The sequence below is a fragment of the Cariama cristata genome, unplaced genomic scaffold (assembly GCF_000690535.1).
Source record: "Cariama cristata isolate BGI_N322 unplaced genomic scaffold, ASM69053v1 scaffold17949, whole genome shotgun sequence".
NCBI lineage: Eukaryota > Metazoa > Chordata > Aves > Cariamiformes > Cariamidae > Cariama > Cariama cristata.
The window spans coordinates 53,767-78,176 of record NW_009634263.1 but is presented as its reverse complement, the minus strand read 5'-3'; the positions used below and the strand labels follow the sequence as shown (position 1 = coordinate 78,176).

Below are 24,410 nucleotides of genomic sequence, written 5' to 3'. Positions count from 1 at the left end.
GTTTTGTTTGGTGGTTAGGTTCCTAGGTGGGTTGTGGGGGGGGGGGGGGACTGTAGCATCAGTAGAAAACCTTATTTTGAGGCTCTGTCTTCTTCTGGAGCTCATGGGTTTCATCCCCAATTTAGCAGAATTGCCGGTGGTTCCTGCGGTGGCCTGAAGATCATCCTGAGAGATTCACTATTCTTAGGTATGGTTTCATAATGGAGAGAATTTTGCCACCTTTACATTTACGGTGATATTTAATGCTCAGTGTCAGATGTTTGACTGAAAATTCAGTATTGTGTTAGAGCTGAATGAAGCTCAGCCTCTAGGTGATATTTTGTCCTAAATGTGTGATTTTGTCCCCCACGCACCAACCTGTTATGTCCCATCCTCCCAAAATTCTAGTTATTAAATGTACCGTAAATGATGGAAAAAATGGTATGTATGGAAAGGCTTCGCAAGATTACTTTCAGGCTTCAAAACGTTACTTTTAAGAGTTTCTTCATATGCAATTGCCCAAGTTGCCCTAAGCTCAGCTGAATTCCTGAGTCGTAATTCTGACATTACCAAAGACAGGGGAAGGTGCGCATCTGATTTTATCTGGGACGGGGAGCTCTGCATTGGCACTGCCTGGGCAATAGCAGTGAATATTTTTCCCTTAGAATATTATTTCGATTACACTGATTTTAAAATGTACGTAATGTAAACCAAGAAAAAAAGGCAGGACGTGATAATTCAGAATGTCATACTGCAGTCGTGTGGAATTGAAAATAAAACATTTGGTCAGAAGGACTTGCTTATGTGGTATTTTGAAGAAACTAGGAGGTAGTTTGCATGAAGTATGGATGAACGCTACTCTTGTATCAAAAATGTGGATCAATGCACTTATTTTGAAGTTTCTGATGCAAAATGTAATTCACATCCCCATTGTAAAAGTCTCTTTTAGAGCAGTGTTTTTGGAAATGCAGCCTGTATGCTGATAAGCAGTTACTAGAGCGTGAACAAAGAATGCTTGGGTTTTGAAATGCTGTATGTGTTGCCATTTATACAAAAAGAAGCTGGAAAAAAAAAAACGTTACCTTCAGTGCAGCATACACAGTGATAAAGACACTAGTTGCAAAATGCTGATTTTATAAGTATAATTCATTATACTTTCTTTGATCCAGTGTTACAAATTAGGGTCACTCATGTCAGGAGATTAAAAACCTTTTTGTCTCTCTTTGATATCAAACTATTCTTTTCCAGTCCCTTTTATCTCGCAGAGCAGCGCTGAATTCCATCTTTGTCAGTTCGCTCATGTTATTTGCAGCAATCATTTAATTGGTTTTAGAACTAATATTATTTAGTCATACTGTCATTTGCAACAACAGAGGCTCTTTAATATCCTAAAAATGTTGAGAGGCTTCGGTGTTAGCTGGGTAAGCATATATATAAGAGATACCACAAAGAATTTGGGGCCCATGGTGGGATTGCAAGGTAGCTAAATTGGACAGAAAAAGAAAAAACCCATACAAGTCAAAGTAAGATTGTACATCAGAAAAACTACAGCAATCTACTGAAAATTAGTAGATGATAGTCATGAGTAGCTTACCGTGAACCACGGGTACCAGCTTCCCTGAAGCACAGAAATAGGAACTTGGAGAAGCTTGTAAAAGGTGTCCTCAGGGAATCTTCCATTTTTTCACTATGATACCTTTAATCCTAGAATTGTCAAGCCACATGGAAAATAATAGGACTGAATAGTTCAGTCAGTTAAAAGTTAGTATTATTTCTTTTATCAAAAATATTAGGTCTTTCTGTGTTTCTGGAGCTGTTAGGATTTGTATAAACTTTAAAACAAGTGAAGTCAAGTATTGAACCTGTATTGCTCTTTCTTTTTTAATTTAAGATCATTATCTGTGACTAAGCAGACTCTATTCAATAGAAAGAAAGAACTTAAAGCCAATATTTTTTAACAGATGATTCAACGAGAGGCAGAAGTAAAGAATAAGGTAACTGCTGTGGCGTTGACAGACTCTGTTCACAATGTGTGGCATCAAGAAGTTGGGAAAACTATTCGAGAGTGGATGCGAGAGGTGAGGCCGGGTTTTTTTTAAAGCGTTGGGGTATATATGTCTGTATATGGCTCTATAAACCTGTCTTTATCTGCTGACCTCTTCTATTTCTTTAGGGCATGAAAGACAGCACATTACAGGACCGTGGAAATTGTGTGCCCATACCAGCCCCTAAAATAACCGAGATTAAAGCCATTTCTGAACTTCAAAGTTAGCCGTCAAAGTAATAAGAATCGAGTCCAGCGTTTCTTCCTGCTGCACAGCAATGTAGAGGCAGATACCAAGGCAGCCCACGTGCTGCCTGATGTCTGGAGCAAAGTCCTGGGTGCGCCCAGCGCTCCTGGTTTGAGCTGGCATTGGTAGAAAAGCCTCTTTAAGCTCTTCATGACTTAGTTTAATGATTTGCACAAAAATCCTTTCTCTCCGCTGTTTTATGAGCTGTAATTGCCGCTGAAGTGCTCTGAGGTTTTCTGATGAAAACTCGGAGTATTTGCTGCTGTACACCTACCAGTGGCTAGTTGGTCCAAGATGATCTGGTGTTGGTTGATGGCCAACAAGCACCAAGTTCCACCCTTGGGTGAAGGATGATGCCATGCATTCATTATTCATTTAATGCTTAAGTATGGGGTTGCAGAGATTTTAAAAATTGTATTTTTTAAAGTGAGACCAACTAAACTTCTGTTTATGAGTGGCTTCCTCAGCAGGTCAGGCTCATGTCCATGTTTTCTACGTTCCCATTGCAGAACGCTGAAACAATAGGTGCACGTGGCAAATTTAAACTAGTCGCATCCTGAACTCTTTGTTAGACTTGAACTTTTTCCCATGGATTTAGTGAAACTTTGTGTATAGACTGCCTATTCCTGACTTAACCTTACAGTTTTATAGGCCGTGACTGATGGGAATGGAGAATCACCTGGGATGCAGCCTGACAGCTCTGACTTAAATGTTAGAAATATAAAGAATGGTAACCCCTACAGGGTCTGTCAGAAAAATCCCCATTTTCTTTATGGGAAATCAAAACCTTAAAATATATGTTATGTTATAAAACTGAAATTTTAAATCCTGTAATTTGAATCTGACAACTCCATTTTTCTGTAAGCATTTAGTCTGAATAAGACAAGTGCATTACCTTTAATTTCATTTGCAGAAAGTAGATGTTAAAGAATAAGTTAAATGATTAATGGCCTAAAAAGTGGATGGAGTGTCATAACTTACATTAGCATTGAAAATCTCCTATAAGAAAGAAGAATTTTACATATGTGAAGTGTGGCTGAGTGGTATTAAGACTAGCATATCACCTGGATATCTCTTACTTTAATCAGGTTTAAGGCTACTGGTAAAATGAATAATAATTAAAATATACACCTAATCGCTGCCTGTCTGTAGGGCTAATTGCTGTCATTGAAAGAATGAATTGTTAAAAAAGTAATTCTTCATTGGAGCTATCTCTCCTGTATCATTGGTGGCCTATTTTTAGTACCTATAGAAGTCATGATTTTTGAATTTATTAGGAGCTGTGATGAATGATAAAACAAATCATCCATTTACATATCTTGACACTGCTTTCGAGAATACTTATTTCTTACAGGCAAGTGTCACATTGTATATAAAAGCTGGTTAATTGTGTGCTAATCTTCTGTATTATCTCCAGCTCTCTGATGTAGTGTTCTATCAGTAGTTAATATTAATTTTACTTATTTCAAATGAATGTAATACTTCATAAAAATTCTACTTCTTTTATAATTTCTACCATCTTACATTTGCAATTTCACATTCAGCTGTTAATTAAAATTATACATGCAAATTGTAAAATGTATAATGCTTTACTACTTTAAACCTTGGAGCCTTTGTGAAATAATTCCATTTTAACAATTTTTTACTAAAAAAGTTACATTACTGGGTAGTGTGTTTGTTTTTTGTTGGGTTTTTTTTTTTCCATCGAGTTCAATAGTTTCATTGATCTACTGTTTCTTACAAAAATCTGCCATGCTTTGTGAACTTCACTTTCTAATCTCATACAGCAACCCTTCCTTTATGTTGTTCCTGCTCTCCCTGGTCCCAGAACAGTAGGGTTGCCTTGACAAATCTATTCAAAAGCCATTCCTCGCCCTTTATTGGTGGGGACTGAAGCCTTTGAAATTCTCTCCTCACTGCAACACAGCTGACATCTTCTTCCAGACAGAATGAATTAAGGAAATACAATAAGACACTTGATCTACCAGTCAAGGATCTTTCCACAGTGAGGAACGGACTCCATGGTGCACAACTAGGGCAGCAAGCATCTACAAATACACAATACATGCTTGTTTACCAGAATAGCAATCGTCCATTTTTACAATCATGATTGATGGGATGATTTTTTAGAAATCTGTCTGAAAATTCATTGGGTCTTTCCAAAAAATTGTGCAGGTTTTGTTTTTTTTTTTCTTTTCCCCTTAATGAAGTTAATCAGGTTTTCAGAAAGGGAAAAGTCAGATTTGTAGTAAGGGAAGCCATCTAGATCTTGGTTCAGCTGGCCATCCTATTAAAAATGTAGTTGCTTTATAATTAAATCTTCAATTCAGTAGATTTGGTGTAGTTTCAGCATATTTTCTTAAAAGCATGTTATTTCGTACTTTAATTCACAGACTCCTCTGAATAGATAGCATTTGGAGCAAAACAGTTAAAAAATTCACAGTAAATTCATCCTACTCAGAGGTTCAGGAATGAAAGGTAAATGTAAATGCTTCCCGAACGTAATTCCGCAAAGACCACTATTTGCATTTTTAACTGTGCATGTGCAATTCCTCTCAGCTATATTTCCGATTATTTGAATAGTAGTCTGCTACATCTTGATGGCTTTCGTTCAGTTATAATCTGTTGGTTTGTGATTTCACAACCATTCTTTCCATCAAAACGCCCTGAAAAATTCTGGTTTCTTAATGTTGGCAAGCGAGTAGCCTCAGTGTTTATATCAGCACCTCTCTAACAACTACGGAAAGGAAAAGCTTGAAATGCGCGATGGGTAATTCAGGTTGGTCCGAGCACCCTACGTAGATCCACTGGCACTCAAAGTAGCGCTTAAAGACGTGCTACTTAAGCACATTACAAATCTGCTGAATTACGGTCTTACTCTTTTTATTTATTTAATATGAAACTACAATATTTCATCGCCAGTTGGTGTGAATAAGCTAGCGTAGCGTACCTTCCAGTTCCTGTTGGGACTGCTATTTAAATTAGTGTGAGTATTTTGGTCTGATCATTGTCCTGACTTACAAAGTCTGTATTTATTTTTGCTGTGAGTTTTTGGCTTGCCCCAACATTGCCTGCCTGCTCTTACAGAACTGCTGTAACTGGGTGTCCAGCTCCGAGCCCCTGGACACTTCGGTGGAGTCCATGCTGCCGGACTGTCCCCGTGTCTCTGCAGGTACGTGGGTTTGTTTGCAGCAAACCAGTAGACGTGTTTTTGCCCAGAAGCAGCTTGTTTATTTAAAAACGCGTGTGTTTCTGAATGCATTTTGACCCTTCTATGGCAAGATGTGGTTGAAAGCGTATGGCTGCTGCTATTTTATGCAGCCCACTGTTAATTTTTTTGTGTGTGTTTTGTGGGGGATTTAAGTTCTCTTGTCTCCTTGTGGCTTGTATTTTTCTCGTCTTCTTTTCTCTTTGGCTTTAAGTAACTGGTGACATTATAGGTAGGAGCTTAAGAAAAATAATAGCAATGGTGAAAACTGGGAAATTTATCGTATATCCTTGAAAAAAATCTATGCAGGCAAGAAGATTTTAAAGAGGTACGTTAATGAAAGATACAGCTAAGTGAAATAAGACACTTTCCTGAATCCTGATTAGCCTAAGTCTAGTTTACATAGCATATTATTTACAGGGTTCAGGAATGTTGATGTGAGATTTCTGCTGTTTTGGAAATACTCAGCTACGCTTTTTCATTAATGAATCATAAATCATAAGGAGCACATGAAATAATACACAGAGGCTTTTGTTAATGTGCGATAATTCCAGAAAGTAGAGGTAGTGGTCAATGTAACAGGAAAATATCCGATCTCTGTAGGAAAGTAATCTAAAATACATAAAGCTGTTACTAAACTTTCATGTTGGATTATCAGATTTCCTAAAAAACATAGGTAGCGTATTTCCGTAGAATATAAAATCAGGTTCAAAGGAAGACACAGCCTATACAATATTAATTTAAAATCTGGAACAGTGTTTGACCTTGCTCTGAGAGACACAGTCGTTCGTTTGACAAGTTAGAGACTCGTATCTGTCTGGATTTGTGAGGTTGTTAATGAGACCTAACCTTGCAGATGAAATTTAGTTTGTTGCAGGATATTTTTAAGACTTGGAAAACTTAGCGCTACTTTGTTTGAGAGCTCGTAACAACCAGAGACCTGTAATGACTTTTCTGCTGTGGGTTGGGATCTAACCATGCGGATCATCATCAGCTCTGTGTAAACGCAGCGCAGTAGCACTGACATTGCTCTTTAGTGCTTATGGAAATGATGTATTACTAAAACTTTCATGGGTTCAACATTTGTTTACCAACTTGTTGCACCTTTAGGAAGGACCACTGCAGTTTAAAAGAAAAATATTGTTCAGGAGTGAAGTTCTTTAAAACTGGATTAACTTCCAGTCTCTGACCCCTGTGTTGCTGTTGTGGAAGAGTGCATGTTATAGATGTCATTTTAGTCAGGCAAATAGCAACCAGCCGGTATTTACAGTACACTTGCCAGCACTGAAGATCCTCCATCTGAGCTTCTCTTCTCTTTCTTTGTATTCATCCTGTGTAAATAATGTAAAAGGTATTCTACAAAAGAAATCTAAAGTGTTATTTAAAAAACAGACCCATGCTTTAATAGGGACATGGATAAGTCTTAATTTTACATTTCTGTTGAGGGAGGGTCGTAGTGGGCATAACGTTTGTACTCCACTTAATGAACTCCCAGCTACACTGAAGCCTTTGGCAGAAGAATTAATTTAAATGGGGTAGGATTTCAGCCAGTAAAAGTTGTAAAAGTTGGCTATTTGTATTTCATGCATACGTACAATGCCACTAGATTAAGATCACTGAAGTTTTAGTAGTTCTCTTCAGAGATTTTGGACAATGTTTTAAATGGAAGTTAGCCATTTCCAGGTTGGTTCTTTGTAATATAAGGACAGTTTAAAATAGTGTAGCTTTATGTGACTACTGCTGAACTACCGGTTTGCTCATATATATGTTTTTGTTTATATTTCTTGTGTTCATGTCTTGCATGGAAAACTGTAAGACATTTACAGAGGAACAAGTGAATAATTCTTACAGTTCGCTTACATGAGGAATGGCATAAGCCTGCATTACGGTAATCTGTAATAAATTTATGAAATGCTACTAGATGTAGGAGCATTAGCATTTAATGTGAGAGATTTTATTTCACTGATTTCCTGAGAATTGCAGTACTGAAATAGCCCACACTCAAACACTGGCAGCATTGCCCTTGGTATTTCAATGAATGACAGTGGAAGCAATCAGAGCAATGAGAGGGGATTTTTTAAAATACACCTTTTGCGGAAGGAAGATTCACTTTTCCGCTTGGAACCCCATCTTTTATCTGTGTTTGCACTGAGAAGTAAGTTCAGGAATAACTGCCTCTTGGTCACATCTCATGAGCCAGCTTTTCCAAAAAGAGTCTGATACTCAGACGTTCAGCATATTGGGATTTACAGGCAAGCCCGGGTTGTTTGTGAGCAGTACCTACTTCAGATTATGTCACAGTCTCTTGCTTGCATTTCTGTTAAAAATCACTAGAGAGAAATAAATAGCCATCAAACTGGAAAAACAACTTGTATTTCCAGATAGAGTTGTTAAAGCTTTTGATTAGCGCATTATTAAGTAATTAAAATGTTTCCCGTAATTCATTCATGTCTTACTCGGTTACAAAAAGGAATGAATACACTTTAATAATTAAACATTGTGGGCACGAGAACAGCAACAATACAGAAAAAGTAAGCTGTAATAAATCCATTTGCTGTCCTTGCGGCAAGAGGTGGGATACTGCCAGGGTCCCACCTTCATGGGCTTTCCTCCGCGTCTCAAGGATTTGGTTGCATGCTCGTGTCATAGTTTAACATCTTCTTGCAACAAACCGTCATCACACGGAAGGGATTGTCCTCTAAAATTTCCCATTTAACACAGTTGTCCTGTGTGGTAGATGTAATCCTGAAAAGCCCCCCATGCAGTGCTGAGAGCTGTATCTCCCAGCTCAGACATCTCCCATCAGACCTGGAGCTCCTGTTGAGGCTATCTGTCCAACGCCACCCATCTTGTTACCCTTCCCATATTTTTCCAACAAGAGCAAGGCATTCTTCCTTATCAGAGACGAGTCTACCACTCTCCCTCTGTCATTTATCTTTTAGCAGGCAGGGTTGTCCAGCATCATTCCCCTCTGGTCCTTCTCTGACTCACAACCCTCTGGGGTTTGCAGCTTTGGAGTACTGCACAGGTAAGGTCCTCAGCTGTGGCACTGTCACTTCATTGGCCTGGAGGAGCCCTCTGTCAGTCTCCTACCTTCAGTCTATGTTAAAAAAAAAAAAAAATCTATCTCCTACCCTTTCCACTTTCAACCTTCATTAAGGATCTCTGTTAGACCTGAGGTCATCTTCTGCCTTAGTCTTAATCCACCTTCCTAATGGAGTCAAGCCAGAAGACCTCTCTTCTGTCTCAGAGGAGATGGATCCATTTGCTAAGATGTACGCAAATGTAGGGTGGAGAAAGGTGAAGACTTTAAAAGCAGTCTGTACATTAAAGATCATCACATAAAATGGAGTAGGAGTGGGAGTCTTACTGGTTAGGAGATTGAAGGTCAACTTATAATTTGACACAGAGAATGGGATAGAGGTTTTAATGACAGGTTGTGTCATGTTACTGCTAACCACAGTTGTAGTTCTCTTAATGCCTCTGAGACCTTACAACATTTCTCCTAGTTCTGGAGCAGGGAGTTCCCAAGCCCTTGGGAAGCCATCCTACCGGAGCAGCTACTGGGTGCGAGCAGCTGGAAGTGAGGATGGGAGAAAGCAGATCCGTGGATCTGTGTCCCACCTCTATTGCTGTTCAAGAATTAAATTATTTTGATTTCAGGATAGTGGCCTGAACATTACCCCAGGAAAGGCATTGTGGAGAATTTTGCCAGGTAAACATGGCTTTTGTTTTCCTGAATATTAGTATTTTGGGGCTCCTCCTGGGGAGCACCTTAGTGTTTGGATAAGATACATTCCTTAGCTTATATGTTTCTGCCAGTGAAAGCTTTTTATTTAGGAGAGAAGATTAAACTTTGCAGTATTTTGCCAAAGTGGATATGCACCAACACTCATTTACATAATCAAATAAAAAGAAGTTATTGTAACATTAGTAAAATGAATTGCCTAATCAAATCCTTTCAGAGCCTTTCTAGTTGACCCCCAAAATCACTAGTTATTCTTTAAACAGTTGCAGCCAATGTAGTTAAAACATTGTAAAATAAGGAAATTATAACATCAAAAGACAAACAAGATGACACAATGGAATGAAACGTTGACAGTAATCAAGAAAAGCTCTATTCATGGGAGAGCCTAGACTTGAATATATGTCTCTGTAATAAGGGAAAAAGTGCAAGAATTAATTCATGTAGCTGAATAAAGTGATCTCAGGCTGGTAGAAGAAAAATGAGCTCTTAATTTCGGGGGACAGGTATGACCTGTGCTGCTGGTGCTCTGAACAGCATCCTGAGTGAGTCCGCAGACAATATCTCCTGGTACCAAACATGAAGCTTGACTCTATATGGTATATAAAACATTTAATTTCGTTTAGGCAAGCCAAGCACAACTTTTTTTTTTTTTTTACTTCAAACTCAGAAAAGATCATTAATATTCTTTCTAACAGGCTACTGCAGGTGTTTGGGTTTTTTACAGGTAAATAAATAGAAGGGAAAAAAATGGCTTCACAGAATGGTTGAGGTGTGAAGGGACTTCTGGAGGTCATCTGGTCCAACTCCTGCCCAAGCACGGCCACCTGGAACCAGTTGTCCAGGACTACGTGCAGCCTTCCATAAGCTCCATTGCATCTCAATAGAGAAACCTGGTAATTAATATTTGCCTAAGGTTGTGGGGATTTTGTTGGTATACTTGCCCTAACTTCCAAAAGACCCCGCAGAATCATGCTGTAACCGTGTGGTGTGCAGGAGGGTTGTGTAGGGTTTAAGTCCATACATGGTGAGTATGGAGTGGAGATAGTGGTAGTTGTCCAAGCTCAGGTAAGACGATCAGCTTTGCGTGTGTTGGCGCTGAAAGGAGGTCCTTCACATTGCACAGAGGTTCAGAAAGTGGTTGTTTTCTTGCTTTGCCCTTCCAAATCCTTTTAACTGGGAGAGGGGAAGGGTGGGTTGGTGATTGCTTCTGACAGAGCTTGTCCCAACAAGGGGCAGGGTTGCCATCCATTGAGCCTCTTGGTAAAAAAACAGCCATCCTGCATGTGTCAGACACGCACTATGTACTTTAAGGCTTGGGGTTTTTTTTCTAGAGATTTTTCTGTATACACATAAGAGACTTGCAGTTCAAAACAAATGAAAGATGAGATTCTGCAGAGCTCACTGAAAAACAGGGAAAAGCTTGTCACCTGCTGGTTGTGAGTCCTTGGCATAGCTTGATTTAATATCAGGACAAGAATACGGTACTAAACAGTCCCCTCGAGACTGCTGCTTGGTACTAAGTGATCGAATACCATCAATAATCCTTCCATGGGGCTACGGTAAATTTAAGTAAAGTTATTCTGGACTGTCAGATCTGCTCGAAAGCACTGATCCAAGAAAGTGAGTGCATCACTTGCGCAGCGAGCCTTTCCCTGGAAGAGCAGGTAGGTGTGCAGCCCGACTCGCGTGCAGGCTTGCACCGACTCGTCTGATAAAGCCCTTGTTGCAAAGCTTGTGTTGATACCAGGGAAACCACGAATTATCCGTTAGATTACGGAGGTGGTAGTTTTTGTTGGCTTTGCCTAACAGGTGACTTCTGCCAGCTGTTTTCAGAGTTCAGCTATGTATTTCCATAGAAAAGCCTCATCGAGCTGCAGATGCACCCCATGCTGAGCAGATCCCGGGGTTCAAATAGGAGGATCTCCGGTGAGGTTAAATGGGCTCCGCGGCGCTGCGGGGTCTGCGCACAGAGGTGATTGCGTGAGTGAGGTTTGTGACCGCCATAGGGAAGGACCAACTAATCTCCTCTTGCTTTTTTTTGCTCAGCTTTGTTTGCACCACGCTACACTTCCACTCTTACACGTTTGTGTATCTTGCTCATAACAAACAAGGCAGAAACAACCATAAACTATTAAGCACTGAGACAATACCCGGCTCATCCCCTTAGCAGCTTTTAGCCCAGTTTACCAACGCTTCTTGTTTTTCACTCTTTAATCGATTTGATGAGGACCGTGCTGGGCTGCTTTCTGACATTAGTATTTTGTGACCAAGGGTAGGTGTCCAATAACTCCAGCAATATAAGTACAAAACCAGGCACTTTTTACAATAAGGCAGATTAGGCAATTTACCCATTTTGCTAACAATGTTATTTCTGCATTCGCTAGTCATTCATGGAGATTAAGATTACAGTAATCAGTGTTTACTGTAGACCTCTTTGTATTTTATATCTTCATGTGCATGTGGTTCTGTCAATAAAAGCTCTGCACTAGGAGAAAAGATTAAACGCCGCAGCGTTTTGTCAAGGTGGCAGGCTCCTGTGTGTAGCTGCATATTAATTTGTTTTAAGGTATTTGCAACATTAATAGCACAAATGGAGGAATGCAGGAATCTGCGGTGTGAAGGTTGCTTCGTAGCTCCGTGTCAGCATCCTCACATGCTGGAAGTGTTGGTCCTGCGCTTCCATTTCTGCTGCTGTACGTTGTCCACCAGGGACTGGAAATTATTGCAGAAACTTTGAAGCATCAGCCTGTCTTAGCCACAGCTCTGACAGTTGCTGCACTAAGTCCAACTTTAACTAATGTCTTCTTAGCACAGAAGTAAGTAGCTTTTTCCCTACTTTCCCATTCTTCAAAGGCGCTCTGCTTTTAGTCTCCTGCTCAGCCTCAGGTGTTGCAGGCAGCTTTTCCTTTCATGGATAGTACCTAGTTGGATGTGAGCTCCTATGTTGTGTTTTGAGTAGCTTAGTTTTACAGCGCTTTGGAAAGGACAAAATCTATAAAGACCTGTTGAACAATATTGCAGATTGTGTTCCAGAAAGTTGGAGCCTCAAAAGTAAATACGAACGTAGGAATTTGAAAGTGTTGACTTGAATTACAGGCTGTTGCTGTGGCCAGAGAGTTCAATTTTATAAGAATTTCAATTTCATAATGCATTTTTATAACTTCTTATGTGACCAGCTAGGTGCTCAAAATACCACAAGTACTGTTAGTTTTTAGGACAAAATACTCATATTCGTGTACCGTTCTACAAAACAGTTACTTGCGTTTGAGGCAGTACTGGTTTTAGAGTAACTGTTTAATCAGAAATTATTCTTGCACTCAAACGTATCTATTTATCATTGCATATTTTTAGAGTACAGTGAACTAGTTAAAGTGATGTATGCTTGCCTCAAAGTCCCTGAGGCTGTCTTTGATTGTGGTAACAATGAATAATGTAGATTATTTCCTACAAAGTGTTTGACAACAGTTAGACTGCCGTGGCCATTGCTTCCACTACTACTTAATGCTACCTCGTTAGTGCTCTGTATATCCCTGTCTGTCTCCATGTTGGCTGAAGTCTTACTCTAATGTGCGACTGCAAACTCCTGAGTTCAGGGACTTTTTGCTCGGTGCTTGTGCTGCTTCTTAGCCCATGCAGATGCCAGATGACAGAACAGGTGATGCTTAGCCGGTCTTCTGCATGATCATGTTGTTAAAATACTTATGCCTTGGCTCCTTACGGCACTTAACAGGCACAATGGCAATACAAGTAGTGAACATATTCATGTCTTGAATAGGCAGATGCAACTTTACTGCAGATTTCCAAGTGACGGTTCAGACTGACACTTTAAAGAGACTATGTTGAGAATTAAGTTATTCCTAAAAAGCTGGTCTAGTATTATTTCGGTCTAGTTTTGTCTGTTGAAGGGGAAGAACTAGAACAAGAAGGGCAACGAAGGTGGTGAAGGGTCTGGAGCACAAGTCTGATGGGGAGCGGCTGAGGGAGCTGGGGGTGTTTGGTCTGGAGAAGAGGAGGCTGAGGGGAGACCTGATCGCTCTCTACAACCACCTGAAAGGAGGGGGTAGCCAGGTGGGTGTCAGCCTCTTCTCCCAAGTAATGAGCGACAGGACAAGAGGAGACGGTCTCAAGTTGCACCAGGGGAGGTTTAGATTGGATATTAGAAAGAATTTCTTCATTGAAAGGGTTGTCAGGCACTGGAAGAGGCTGCCCAGGGAAGTGGTGGAGTCCCCATCCCTGGAGGTATTTAAAAGACGTGTAGGTGTGGTGCTTCGGGACGTGGTTTAGCAGTGGGCTTGACAATGCTAGGTTAACGGTTGGACTCTGATCTTAAATGTCTTTTCCAACGTGAACAATTCTATGATCCTATGAGTCTATGATTCTGTGGGGGTGGGACTCAAATTGACTTTTTCCTCTAGGACATCAGAATATGCCCTAGCAGAAACAGCTATTTTTCCACCTCCTCTTGCTTTTTGTGATAGCAGCAAAAGCTTTCCTTGCGTGGTGGCTCATCACCACCTTTTTACACCCACTGCCTTCTCAGCCTCTCAGTGCACATAGCCAGCGTTACATCAGACAGTACCCATTGCTCCTTACTGCTTAACGTGTAGGTTAAAGCATGTTTAGAGTGTGTCTTCCACAGAGTGGAGGAGAAGACCATCATCCCCTCTCATTTCATCTCCTGAAATACCTACAGGCTCCAGTCCAGCCGTAGTGAAACTCTTTACGTGGGTCTCAATAAGTTTTCATTAAGTACTTTGTGGGATTGAGCTTGAATTCCAAGCTTGAATTCTGTTGAATTGAGTCTTTGTATTCCAAGTTGCATCCACGTTATTGTTAGTAATTTTACAAAGTGTTTTCTCTGTTTCATCCTCAGTAATTCTATGATAGCATCTAAAGAGATGGGATCAGCGTAATTGTAAAAGCTGTATTTCTGCTAGAGCTCAGCACCTGTAAGGAGGTGTTCCCTGATAGATGTAATCCAAAATTCAATAGCAAAATTTTTATTCACATTGACATAACATCCAAAAGATAGTTTACATTTCAGTTTGCATTTTCTGTTACAATCCAAATTTGGATTTGGATTTGGTAGAATTTTTCAAAAGGTTCACTTTCACTTGAAAACTTTTGATCTTTTTTCATGAATGTGTATAGTTTAGGCCAGGAAGGACGTTTAGGTCACTTGTTCTCCGCTTTTATATACAAGTCTTTAACTTTTGACCAGATGTTTTTATGTTGAAATTTAAAAGTTGCATTTGGTTAAAATGTGTCTTCCATAAAGTCATTCAGGTTTGGCTGGAAGGATTCAAGAGGTGGGGAATCCATTTCTTCCTTCTTTTTGAAATTTGTCAAATTATTAAGAGGAGTGGCTCATTCCTGGTTTGGCTTTGTCTAGTGTCGGGTTCCAGCCATTAGTTCTTGCTGTGCCTTTTTCTACTAAGTTAAAGAGCCAGTTAATACATTTGCTTTTTCTCCATGTGAATTAGATACTGGAATCAAGTCAATACTCAATTTTCTTTTAAGAAACAGAATAGATTGAGTTCTTTAAGTCTCACAAGTTAATTTCTCCAGGTTTCAAATGCTTTTGTAAATTGTTCTGTGGGTTTTCCAGTCTTTCCACATTTTCTTTGAAACGGATGTGTCTACATCTCACTAACGCGATACACAGACTTCAAATCATCACTACCTGATTTTTCTCCCATTTCATTAGCCAACAGCCACATTTGACCCTTTTCTCACCATACTATAGAGTCAGTTTAGGAAGAGCTTGTCCACTGATACCGTTTCTAGAGCTGCTACTCTTTGTCTTGGTTCTGAAGTAGTGTTAGGAAACGTTGCAGGTAGCTTTTAAAGCAAACAAACAAACGAAACAAACAGATTAACACCGAAAAAAAAGGCCGTCGTATTTCTTGTTAATAACCATCCTGCCCATCTTCATGTTTACAGAAGCTTTACCACCAGTCAATTTTTATTTACCTCCTGTGTTGCTGAATAGCCGTAGGACACTCCGGCAATAACGTCTCTATTCAACAGTCGTTTCTCCACGATAGCTACATTTGCAGATTACTTAGTCTGCAAGTTCTTAGAAATATTGAGTAATATTGACTTTTAACCTGTTTCCATGAGTAAACAAGAATTCCAGAGTTGTGCCATTTGTCCCCTCGTGAATTTATGAAACATTGATCAATTTCTGCTTAATTTGAAGTTGTAGTTGTAATTAAGTTTGATCAAGTTTTGTGATAATAGTTTACAGCTCAGCAGAAGAAATGAGCAACATATCTTCCTAGTAAAAGGAAGATGTTTTAGTGTCTCTTTTGAAAGACAAGGGGGAGCAACTTGGGTGCTAGACACGGTGTCTGGAAACAAACAGCTAGCAAAGCAGCAGTCATCGTCAGCCGACTGTAGCAGGTAACTGGCTCCAGTGTAGTGACAGCATAGAGGGTTTTTCTTCTGAAGTTTCATGGGAAACCTGGGAAGAGGAAAAAGTTGCTGGAGAGAAAAGGGAGACAAAGGACTTTCTAAAAATGCTTAGCAAAGTTGGCAAAATCTGTCCTGCTGCTCAAAAAGTTCTGGAGGAATAAATCAAAAGTCTGACAAAGAATTGAGTATACTCTATTTGCATATAAATCCTTATCAGCTAAACATGCTAATTCATCAAAGAGTGAAACTGAGTTCATTTATTTTGGAGTTATTTTCCAGTAAGTTGCGTTGGCCTCAGTGAATTACATTTTGGGACCTTAATTCTTCATTAAGAGATTCCAACATCACAGCATTGTGGGTCTGAAAGGGATTTTTAGCATCCATCAGCCTCATCCCCCAGCCCAAGGCAAGAAGAAAGGTTCTTACACCACTTCCTGATAGGTGCTCATCTGATTGGTTCTTTCCTTTTCGTTGTGTGATGACACATCTTCACCGGGCGGTCTCTTCCAAACTTAAAGTTTTAGTTACCTGTGTCTTCCTTGGTGCATGCGTACAACTTCAGGAACAGCTGAGTAAGTTATCCCAAGAAATACATCAACCGGCTGGATAGAGTGGTAAGCACTGAGAAAGATCATTCTACAGCAGATGACGTGCAATGAAAATTTGAACTGGGATTGTGTTCCGTAAAGAGCAGATTTCTTGGGAAGAAGAGCAACAGAGGAAGACAGACATGTAAAAAGTTCTAATAAAAGAAATAAGAACTTACTCTTCATGTCCACAGTACCTAGAGTAGGAATTTATAGACCTATATATCCATTTTTCTATTGTTTTTCTTGAGATTTATGTCAGGCTAACTGTGCAAATAGTATTCTCTGAAATTTTGCTTTAGGATGTTTCCCAGCTTCTGTAACTTCTCTGCTGTTTTAAGTGTTATTTAAAATGAACATTGGTAGCCAGTTAGCTCTTCATGTCCACAGTACCTAGAGTAGGAATTTATAGACCTATATATCCATTTTTCTATTGTTTTTCTTGAGATTTATGTCAGGCTAACTGTGCAAATAGTATTCTCTGAAATTTTGCTTTAGGATGTTTCCCAGCTTCTGTAACTTCTCTACTGTTTTACATTGGTGGCCAGTTAGCTGGTTTATGACTCCTGAATACTAGCTCTGCAAGCCTGCTGATTTAGAAACGTTTATCCCTGAGAAGATATTGATGAGCAGCGAAAAAGGATGTACTTCATCAAACACTTTCCCGCCTTTTTTTTTCCAAATAGAGAACAGAAACATATATTGAACAATTTCATACTTTCTTCTGCATTGTTATTTACAGTTTCACCATCTCCATCTGGAAATCGACATCTGTTTGCTATGGATTGCATTTGTTGCTTCTATATAAAACAAAGTTCTTCACTGTGCTAAATTTGCCAGCCATATATTGTTTTTCCTCAGATAACTTTAGCTTTCCTTATCATCTTTTTTATGTGGATAACAAGTTATTTCCACTTTTTTCTATATTCTTGAACTGATTTCACTTTTTTGGTGAACCAGCAGGACTTAGGTTTCTTTGTCACCCAACAAAATTTTTAAAAATACCATTCATTCCTTTGTGTTTCAATATCTCATCTTGATTAAATTTGATGATGTTTTTCCTGCCTCGAAGAAAATACCCTTTTTGAAGCACCGAGCATGTGTGTTGCCGACTGAGGCTCCTCTCTGTTCAATCCCACCCAGTATCATCAGGTCATGTTCACTGGCTCTGGGCAGCTGCCCATTTGTCTTTATCCATCACAACACTGCCTGAAATGAAGTCATGGAAAGCATTTTTGTGTTAGAAAATCATCATTCATAGTTTGTAGAAACTTTCAAAGTTTATGACCACCAATATCCATCTCCTGAGCCGATGCCTTCCAGGATGATGAAACTCTCCACGCATTGCAGAGGTGTGCTTAGGGGGAAGTGTACCCCATCCTCCGGTTTGCCAAGGTTGTCTGTCGCAAACATCCCCACCAGCATCTCCTCCTGGGCTTTCTTAGCATGCTAGCGTAGACCCAAGCTCAGATTTATCAGTATTGTTGGAATAAGCAACAGCGGTTTTAGAGTAGAGCACCACATCCTGACCACTTTTATGCACTTGAATCACTCTAAATAGGTAGTAAACAGACATTTTAATACTTTAAGCGTACAAATTGTCTTAGTGGCTGTCAGTAGTACCCGATTATATCAAATTCCTGCTCACAGCAGTGGCTGGACAGCAAACAAGAATTGGAAAAACTCGTAGCAGTGGCAGAGAATTGATTTTAACATTCCTTTTCTTTTTCTTTGCCACATAAATTAAATTTATTTGCAACACATGGAGGTTCAATTTGTATCATATTTGCCTTCTTAGCACTCTGCCCTCAAGTTGCTAATTTAACAGTTTTCTGGGTGCTCCTCTGGCTCTCAACCGAGAAGATTAGTTTCCCAACCTGTGAGATAACCAAAAGATGAGAAACACGGAGCTCCGCGATGCCATTTTTAGAGGCCCTTTTCACAGTATATTTGCACTTTAAACTTTGTTTTATCAAGGAACATGCCTATATTTGGAAGGTCTGATTTTCTGTTGAGAGGACTTGTCATTTTCTGCTCCCCGGTGTCAACAACTAATCTCCTCGTGTGAAGGTACACGGACAGTTAAAAGTGACTTGTTTTAAATACGTTGTGATTCTTACCTATTTATTAAAAGCAAACAACTTCTAATGTTTAGATGCTGATTGTTTACACAAATAGTGTTAATGACAAGCCTAATTTAAGGAGACATATTGCATTCTTACATTATGATGTGAAAAACATACTCTATGACATAATTGTTTATAGTGTATATATCTCAATATTATGAATACTTAGGTATTCCAATAAATATTTTAATTTAGTGAGCCACATTTAATAAGTAATAGTTTTAAAACTATATTCCAATTTTCATGTGAAAGAAAGCAATAGGAATTTCCCTCCACATTAATCCTTTTATTTTAGGTAGGTTTACAAGACGTACCTACAACAGCTTAACAGAGAAATAATCCGCACGGTTAACGGAGTAAACCATTGTAGACGATGTTCGTTGTGCTGCTGTGAATATAGTAGTCAGTTTGAAGGCAAATGCCATGTACTTTTGAATAAACACTGTTAGGTGGCCGTCATTACTTTTAAGGACAAGAGTTGTCTTTTTGTGAGTTTAATCTTTGTGCAAATAAGGCATTGTGTATAAAAGTTCTTATCACTTTATCTGAGATTTTTGTGTTAATGTATCGTTTGAAATCATGTATGTTATAATATAGTATAAATGTTTTTTATGTTATATATATTATAAAATATAACATGCATACATATGATTTTTATTACATATAAATAAAACCCACATATTTTTGAAATCTGAAGGCTAATTTTTGACCATTAGATGCTCGCGTGAGGATCCCTTTGAGTCCCGCAGACAGTTTACACACGTGCGTGAGGGCAGACCTTAGCTCTGACTTCGCCTTGCTGGGCAGGACAGGTCATCTTTTGTTTCCATCTTTGCCTCCTGATAGTCGGTGCTATTATGTCCGAGTTTAAACTGTGTACTGAACCGAGTGTTAAACTAGAAGGGCTTCTCCTGCGTATTTGAACAGTGGTGCTCGGCATGAAGCGGAGCATCCCAGCCCTGCCAGAAGGTGTGCGTGCTGCGGCTGCTCCGACGGGAGTGTTTTGATGTCGCTGCGCATATGGGGAACGTAAACAAAATCTCAAAACACTTGTACCCAGGAGCGGCCGTCACTTTGCAATTCTAGGGTAATTGAACTTCAAGGACTCCTCATTACGCTGAGTAGTTACATTAAAATGTTTGTTATTTGGGTAATTTCGGGGTAGAGGTCTAGGCATCTGCTTATGCAACTTGGTCCATTCAGTGAAATCTATTCCCTTTTCAGCATGAAAAATTTCCCATAAAATTCCAGAAAATCGAAACACGTGTAAGATGATGGTTGAAGATTCCCTAAAGCAGTGGTTTGCTGGACGCTGCTAATAATGCGTGTCAGAGCTGCAAGGTAGGGCTTGTTTTATTTTAGGAGTGCTCTGGATGTTTATGGTTTTGACAGTTTCCTGCTACTGATTGCAGAACTTAAGACTCGTACATTAGGTACAGCTTGCAAATTCAGCACAGCTTATGAATCTTCCAAATGTCTTTTGGCAGCTGGGGACCTGATTCAGCTGCCACTGAAGATTCCCAGTGCTTTTGGTGGGTCTCACGTCAGCCCTTCTGTCCCTGCGGACCACTGTTTTAAACCAAATGCTTAGTGTGAGCTCATGACAATTTTTTAAGAGTGAGGGTTTTTTTCCTTCTTTTAGTATCCCTGGGTGAAACTTATTAAACATTTGTGTCATGCATTGTCTGATATAATTATCTCTTATTCTTGAAGCACACATCTCCTGTCCTCCAGGAAAAAGTCAGCTTCCCATAAAGGTCTGGAGGAAGGGGTGCATCCTCGGGGGACGGGGAACTGAAAAAGCACAAGAGGGACCTTGAGCTGGTGACTGGCAATTTGGTCACCTTCTTTTGAGATGTTGGCTTGAGACCCCTTCCGCTGGAATGGGAACTGAAGTTGGTTGTTGCTTCTAATGTCAGTGGTCTAACCACTGAACTATCATAGAGGTGAAGGCTCTCCTTTCCTCAGCCATCCTAAATAAGAGTGATTCCTGCTTCTTTTTCTCGAGGAACGGCATTCATTGCTTGCAGGTTGTGGCACCAGGACTCAAGGCATTGCTAGCCTCCATGACTTCAATCAGCCAGTCTCTGCTAATTAATTGTTTTTACCAGTGCCTTGTAAACGCCGTGCATTTTTTGAAAAAGTAGATCATGGGACGGAATAGCCTCACAGGCGGAGAGGCAAAATGTTTGCTCAAGCTAAGAGTAGGGGGTTTTGTACACTAAGGAGGGGAGGAGTCAGTGACGGAGAGAAGAACCGAGAGATTGGTTTTCATATTCATTGTCTCTGGGTGAGGTCAAAGTGAAGAGAAACCACAAACATCCAGAGGAGATGGCACCAAACCGCAGCAGGCTTTCCCACCAGCCAAACACCTCGACTTGCTCTCATTGAGCCAACCCAGCAAGAGCATGCCTTAAACAAGGAAATTAGATCCAAATTGTGCATTAATACCGGTATACCCAGCCCGTGGGAAGCCTGGTTGGACTGGGAAACAGATGCCACCGGGGAATCCGTCGTGTTGTACGATGTCAGTAGAAGGTACGCACACATAGAGTTGGGAAGGTCAGTTCCCGTAACTCCCCACATCCTTGTATCTTTGTCCGAGAACGGCTCAGGGCTCAGTAGGGAAGCGAGGATGTTTTCTGTTGTTTCATGTGCTGATCATGTAGCTTATGTTTTATTAAAAATTCTAGGTTAAATAGAAGTATGAGCATTTATATCACTTGCTGTCAGATTGTCTCATTTTGCTTTCTGAGAGCTCTTCTACTCGTTGATGCAGGGAAGTCCTGGTTTCTACTCATCTTTGTCTTCACTGGAACTACGTTTTTATTTGTGTGGTTTTAGCAGTGTATTCACAGCTTGTAGTTTGCACCACAGACAAATAATGTTATCTTGGTAACAGAGGTACACGGGTGGATTGATTTGTCATCATCCAAAGCTTTTATCAACCATGTGAAAAATACTACTCATATAAGTGAGGAAATCGGAATTGATTTTGAATAGTTACTCTTTCCACACACAGGCTCTTTTGTTATACATTTTGTTAATTCTGGTATGATTTTTCTGCGCTGCATCTCTTTTTCTAAACTTTTGCTCTGATTTAGTGCCTGACTTTGTTTAATGCCACTGAGTGATTTACTGAAGCTTTACAAGTGATATTTCATCCGCCAGAGAGACTCTGTGAGCTGAGTGCTGTCCCCAAATCTGGTACAATATTGTGTCAGCATTAATATGGATATTGATGCAAAATCAATGCAAATAGACTCCACGTCTAATCCCACACTCCCTCACTCAAGTTCACTGGCAGCAACAGCAAGTTACTTCTTTGATTTCAGTGCTGGATACACAGTTTTTGTGAGAGGTTGCACTTTACATCCTTGCTTTGGTTATCATTACGCTAGTGCACGTCAAAATAGGTTTGGGAACTACATTTGTTTCAGCATTGTAGTCAGGCCCCACTTAGACAAAGCTGAGTTTGGGCTTTGGCTTACTTAGCTTGTGGTTTACCCCAGGAAAGACGGCACCGTCTTCTTGAAGGTGCAGAAAGTAATTAACATCTTGCAGGTTGTACCTGTAGAAGACGACGCAAGACCTTGCTTGCAGGGATGGGTACCCGCGATGTGCAGGGCAGGATTTGGCCATTGCATGTGTACTCCTCCTCTGGATGGCTGCCAAAAAAGTGTCTGGCCCCAGCGCACTGTTAGGTTGTAATTAGTGTAACTAACAACTAATATGAAAGAGCAGGACAGAGGTCACCACAAGACTTCAAAGGTCTTAACAGGTTAAGGTTGGAGGGCAGTCTATCCCCTCGCTTAATCTGTTGCCATATCTTCTGAGATTTGTTGAAATCTTCAGTGACCTCTAACCTTGACGTGTTGCTCTCCCATAATTTACCGGTCACATGCCATTTTCTTTATTTCTCTCCATTTAGACAGGCGTGGGTCTTTGTGATCGGCATCTCCCTTTTCTGTTCAGATATAAGTGTGCCCAGGTAAACGACTTTTTGATGTGGAATGAAGACTGTGGTTTAAACTGCTTTAATGCTAGCTTCGGACTCGTCGGAAACAGTTGTTTTGCTGTGCTTCAGTATGTGGTTTGTAGGTGACATTTGACACGTAGATTAGACTCAGGTTTAAAATCAAGCTATTGAAATAAATTGGACATTGTACAACCGTTCTCAAAAGATACTAAATATCAGGCTTTTATGAGCTGCTTTCTTAAAGCTAACTGCCCAAGGATAGTTTTATGTTTTCAGTAAATGCGAAAGCTCTACTTGGTTAAGTGTGCAACTCAAGGACAATTTATATTGTGGGAAAAATATTCCTCCATGTTGTTTTGATATGGGATCCCCTCAAGGAAACTCTCCTGTTCCTGCTGGTTTTGAGGGTTTTTTTTTCCCCTTCAGACATGGCGTTACATCTCTCCCGTCAGTCCCAAAGTACATGGGTGAAATGCATCGCCTCTTTCCCAGGCATCAGGAGGTCGCTTCTCCTTGACGGTGCTCGTCCCAAAGCAAAAGGCAGAGCAGAGACGGGGGTTTCCTTCTCCTTCCCTCCATGGATGCTTTGCCTCGGGAAAGCCGTGGCTGTTCCCACGGGGTAAAAGGCAAGTGGACCCCCCACACACCCCGGTACACCAACAGGGATGCTCTCTGGATTCCACCCTCTGCCTTTTGCTGCTCCAGCATCCCACCCTGCGGTCCCTCCTGGTGTCTCAGCACTGCAGATCCAGGGAGAAAAAACACTCGAAAGTGATTCAGCAAAGCAGAGTAACATGCGGCAAGCTACTTGCCCGCACTAAACCAAGCATGAGTTTAATTACCCTTTTAACTGATTAAAACACTTTGAAAGAGAGTAAGAGCGACTGAGAGGGAGTGAGAGCAGCCCAATGTTAGATTTAAAGTTCAACAGGAGGGGAAAAAAAAAAAAATCATACAAGGATTTCACAAGCAGTGACACTTGGATGGTATTTGGGAAATCTTTTTCTTTCAAGACTATCTTGCGATTAACTATGGGAGTAGCACATCAAAGCTGCACTGACTTCAAAGCTTAGAACCACTTACGGCTTCCAGCTATTACTAAAACCTACCACTTCACCCTGCCCGCAGCTCGTCTCAGCTGCCTCTTTAAGTTACACCCATCTACTTCCTGCCTTCTGATTTTGGGGAGGAAAAAAAAAAAAAAAACACACGAAGAAAACCTTGTAAATTAAATATAGCTGTTCACACTGAAGTGATGTCAAAGTCAGGAGGAAAAAAGCAAATGGAGGCATTAAGACATTAAAGATTTACTGCAAACTCAACTGTGATTTACATATGCACAGTCTCATCTGGCTAGCTCTAATGAAGCTGCCTGCTTTGGGGAAGTTTCCTGAATGAGATGAGCAAGCTGTTTTGGCCATTATTGAGGTCCAGATGTTACCTATAGGTTGGCACAAGCCGAGATGCTTTGGGACTCCAGGGTATCTTCACCTATACATCACATACCATGAAATCAGTTCCCGTCCCTCTTTTGCGGTGACGATCTGCATCCTCTGATACCTGCCCAAGCGCCTCGAAACGGTGTGTCGGTACTAGGCAATGATCACCGTTTGTTGCTGCAATATTATTGATTCTTTTGCATGGGCAGGAGAGGCTGTGGAAGCAAAGTTTGCATATTTGATATTTTTTGGGAGTCCCTGAAAGAACTCATTTGTAGTAGTGTAGGGCTGTGCTACACTCTCTGCACTGATACAAGAAGGCTAAAATGTACCGAAATCGTAATTTATTGCAGTCTTAATGTTGTTCAACACTTAAAATTGTTACATTGTTATTTTCTGATTGGGAGTTTTATGCCTAGGGTTTTTAAAATGGTACATTAATCTCTGAATAAAATTTGTCTTGCAAATGACATATTAATATAAAGTTAGGAATAAGTGTGGGTCTTTGAGTGTGTTTTATATAACAGTTTATACGTTTGGTACAGATCAATGACATGCTGTCTAGAGCTAAATGCCATTAATCCATTTACAGCCACTCATTGCAATGAAGAGAAATTACCATTGAAGGAGCCGATT

At 40.2% G+C, this 24,410-nt stretch overlaps 1 protein-coding gene across 1 annotated transcript in view; it reads left to right on the top strand.

Annotated features, from left to right (window-relative positions):
• The first annotated feature begins 1,940 nt into the window (after window positions 1–1,940).
• The window catches only part of FAM172A (family with sequence similarity 172, member A), a 75,026-nt gene continuing 52,556 nt past the window's right edge, over window positions 1,941–24,410 (top strand). The window contains exons 1-2 of the mRNA XM_009707094.1: window positions 1,941–2,057; window positions 5,358–5,442. Coding sequence (XP_009705396.1) covers window positions 1,941–2,057; window positions 5,358–5,442 — 202 coding nt within the window. The remainder of the gene's footprint in view (window positions 2,058–5,357; window positions 5,443–24,410) is intronic.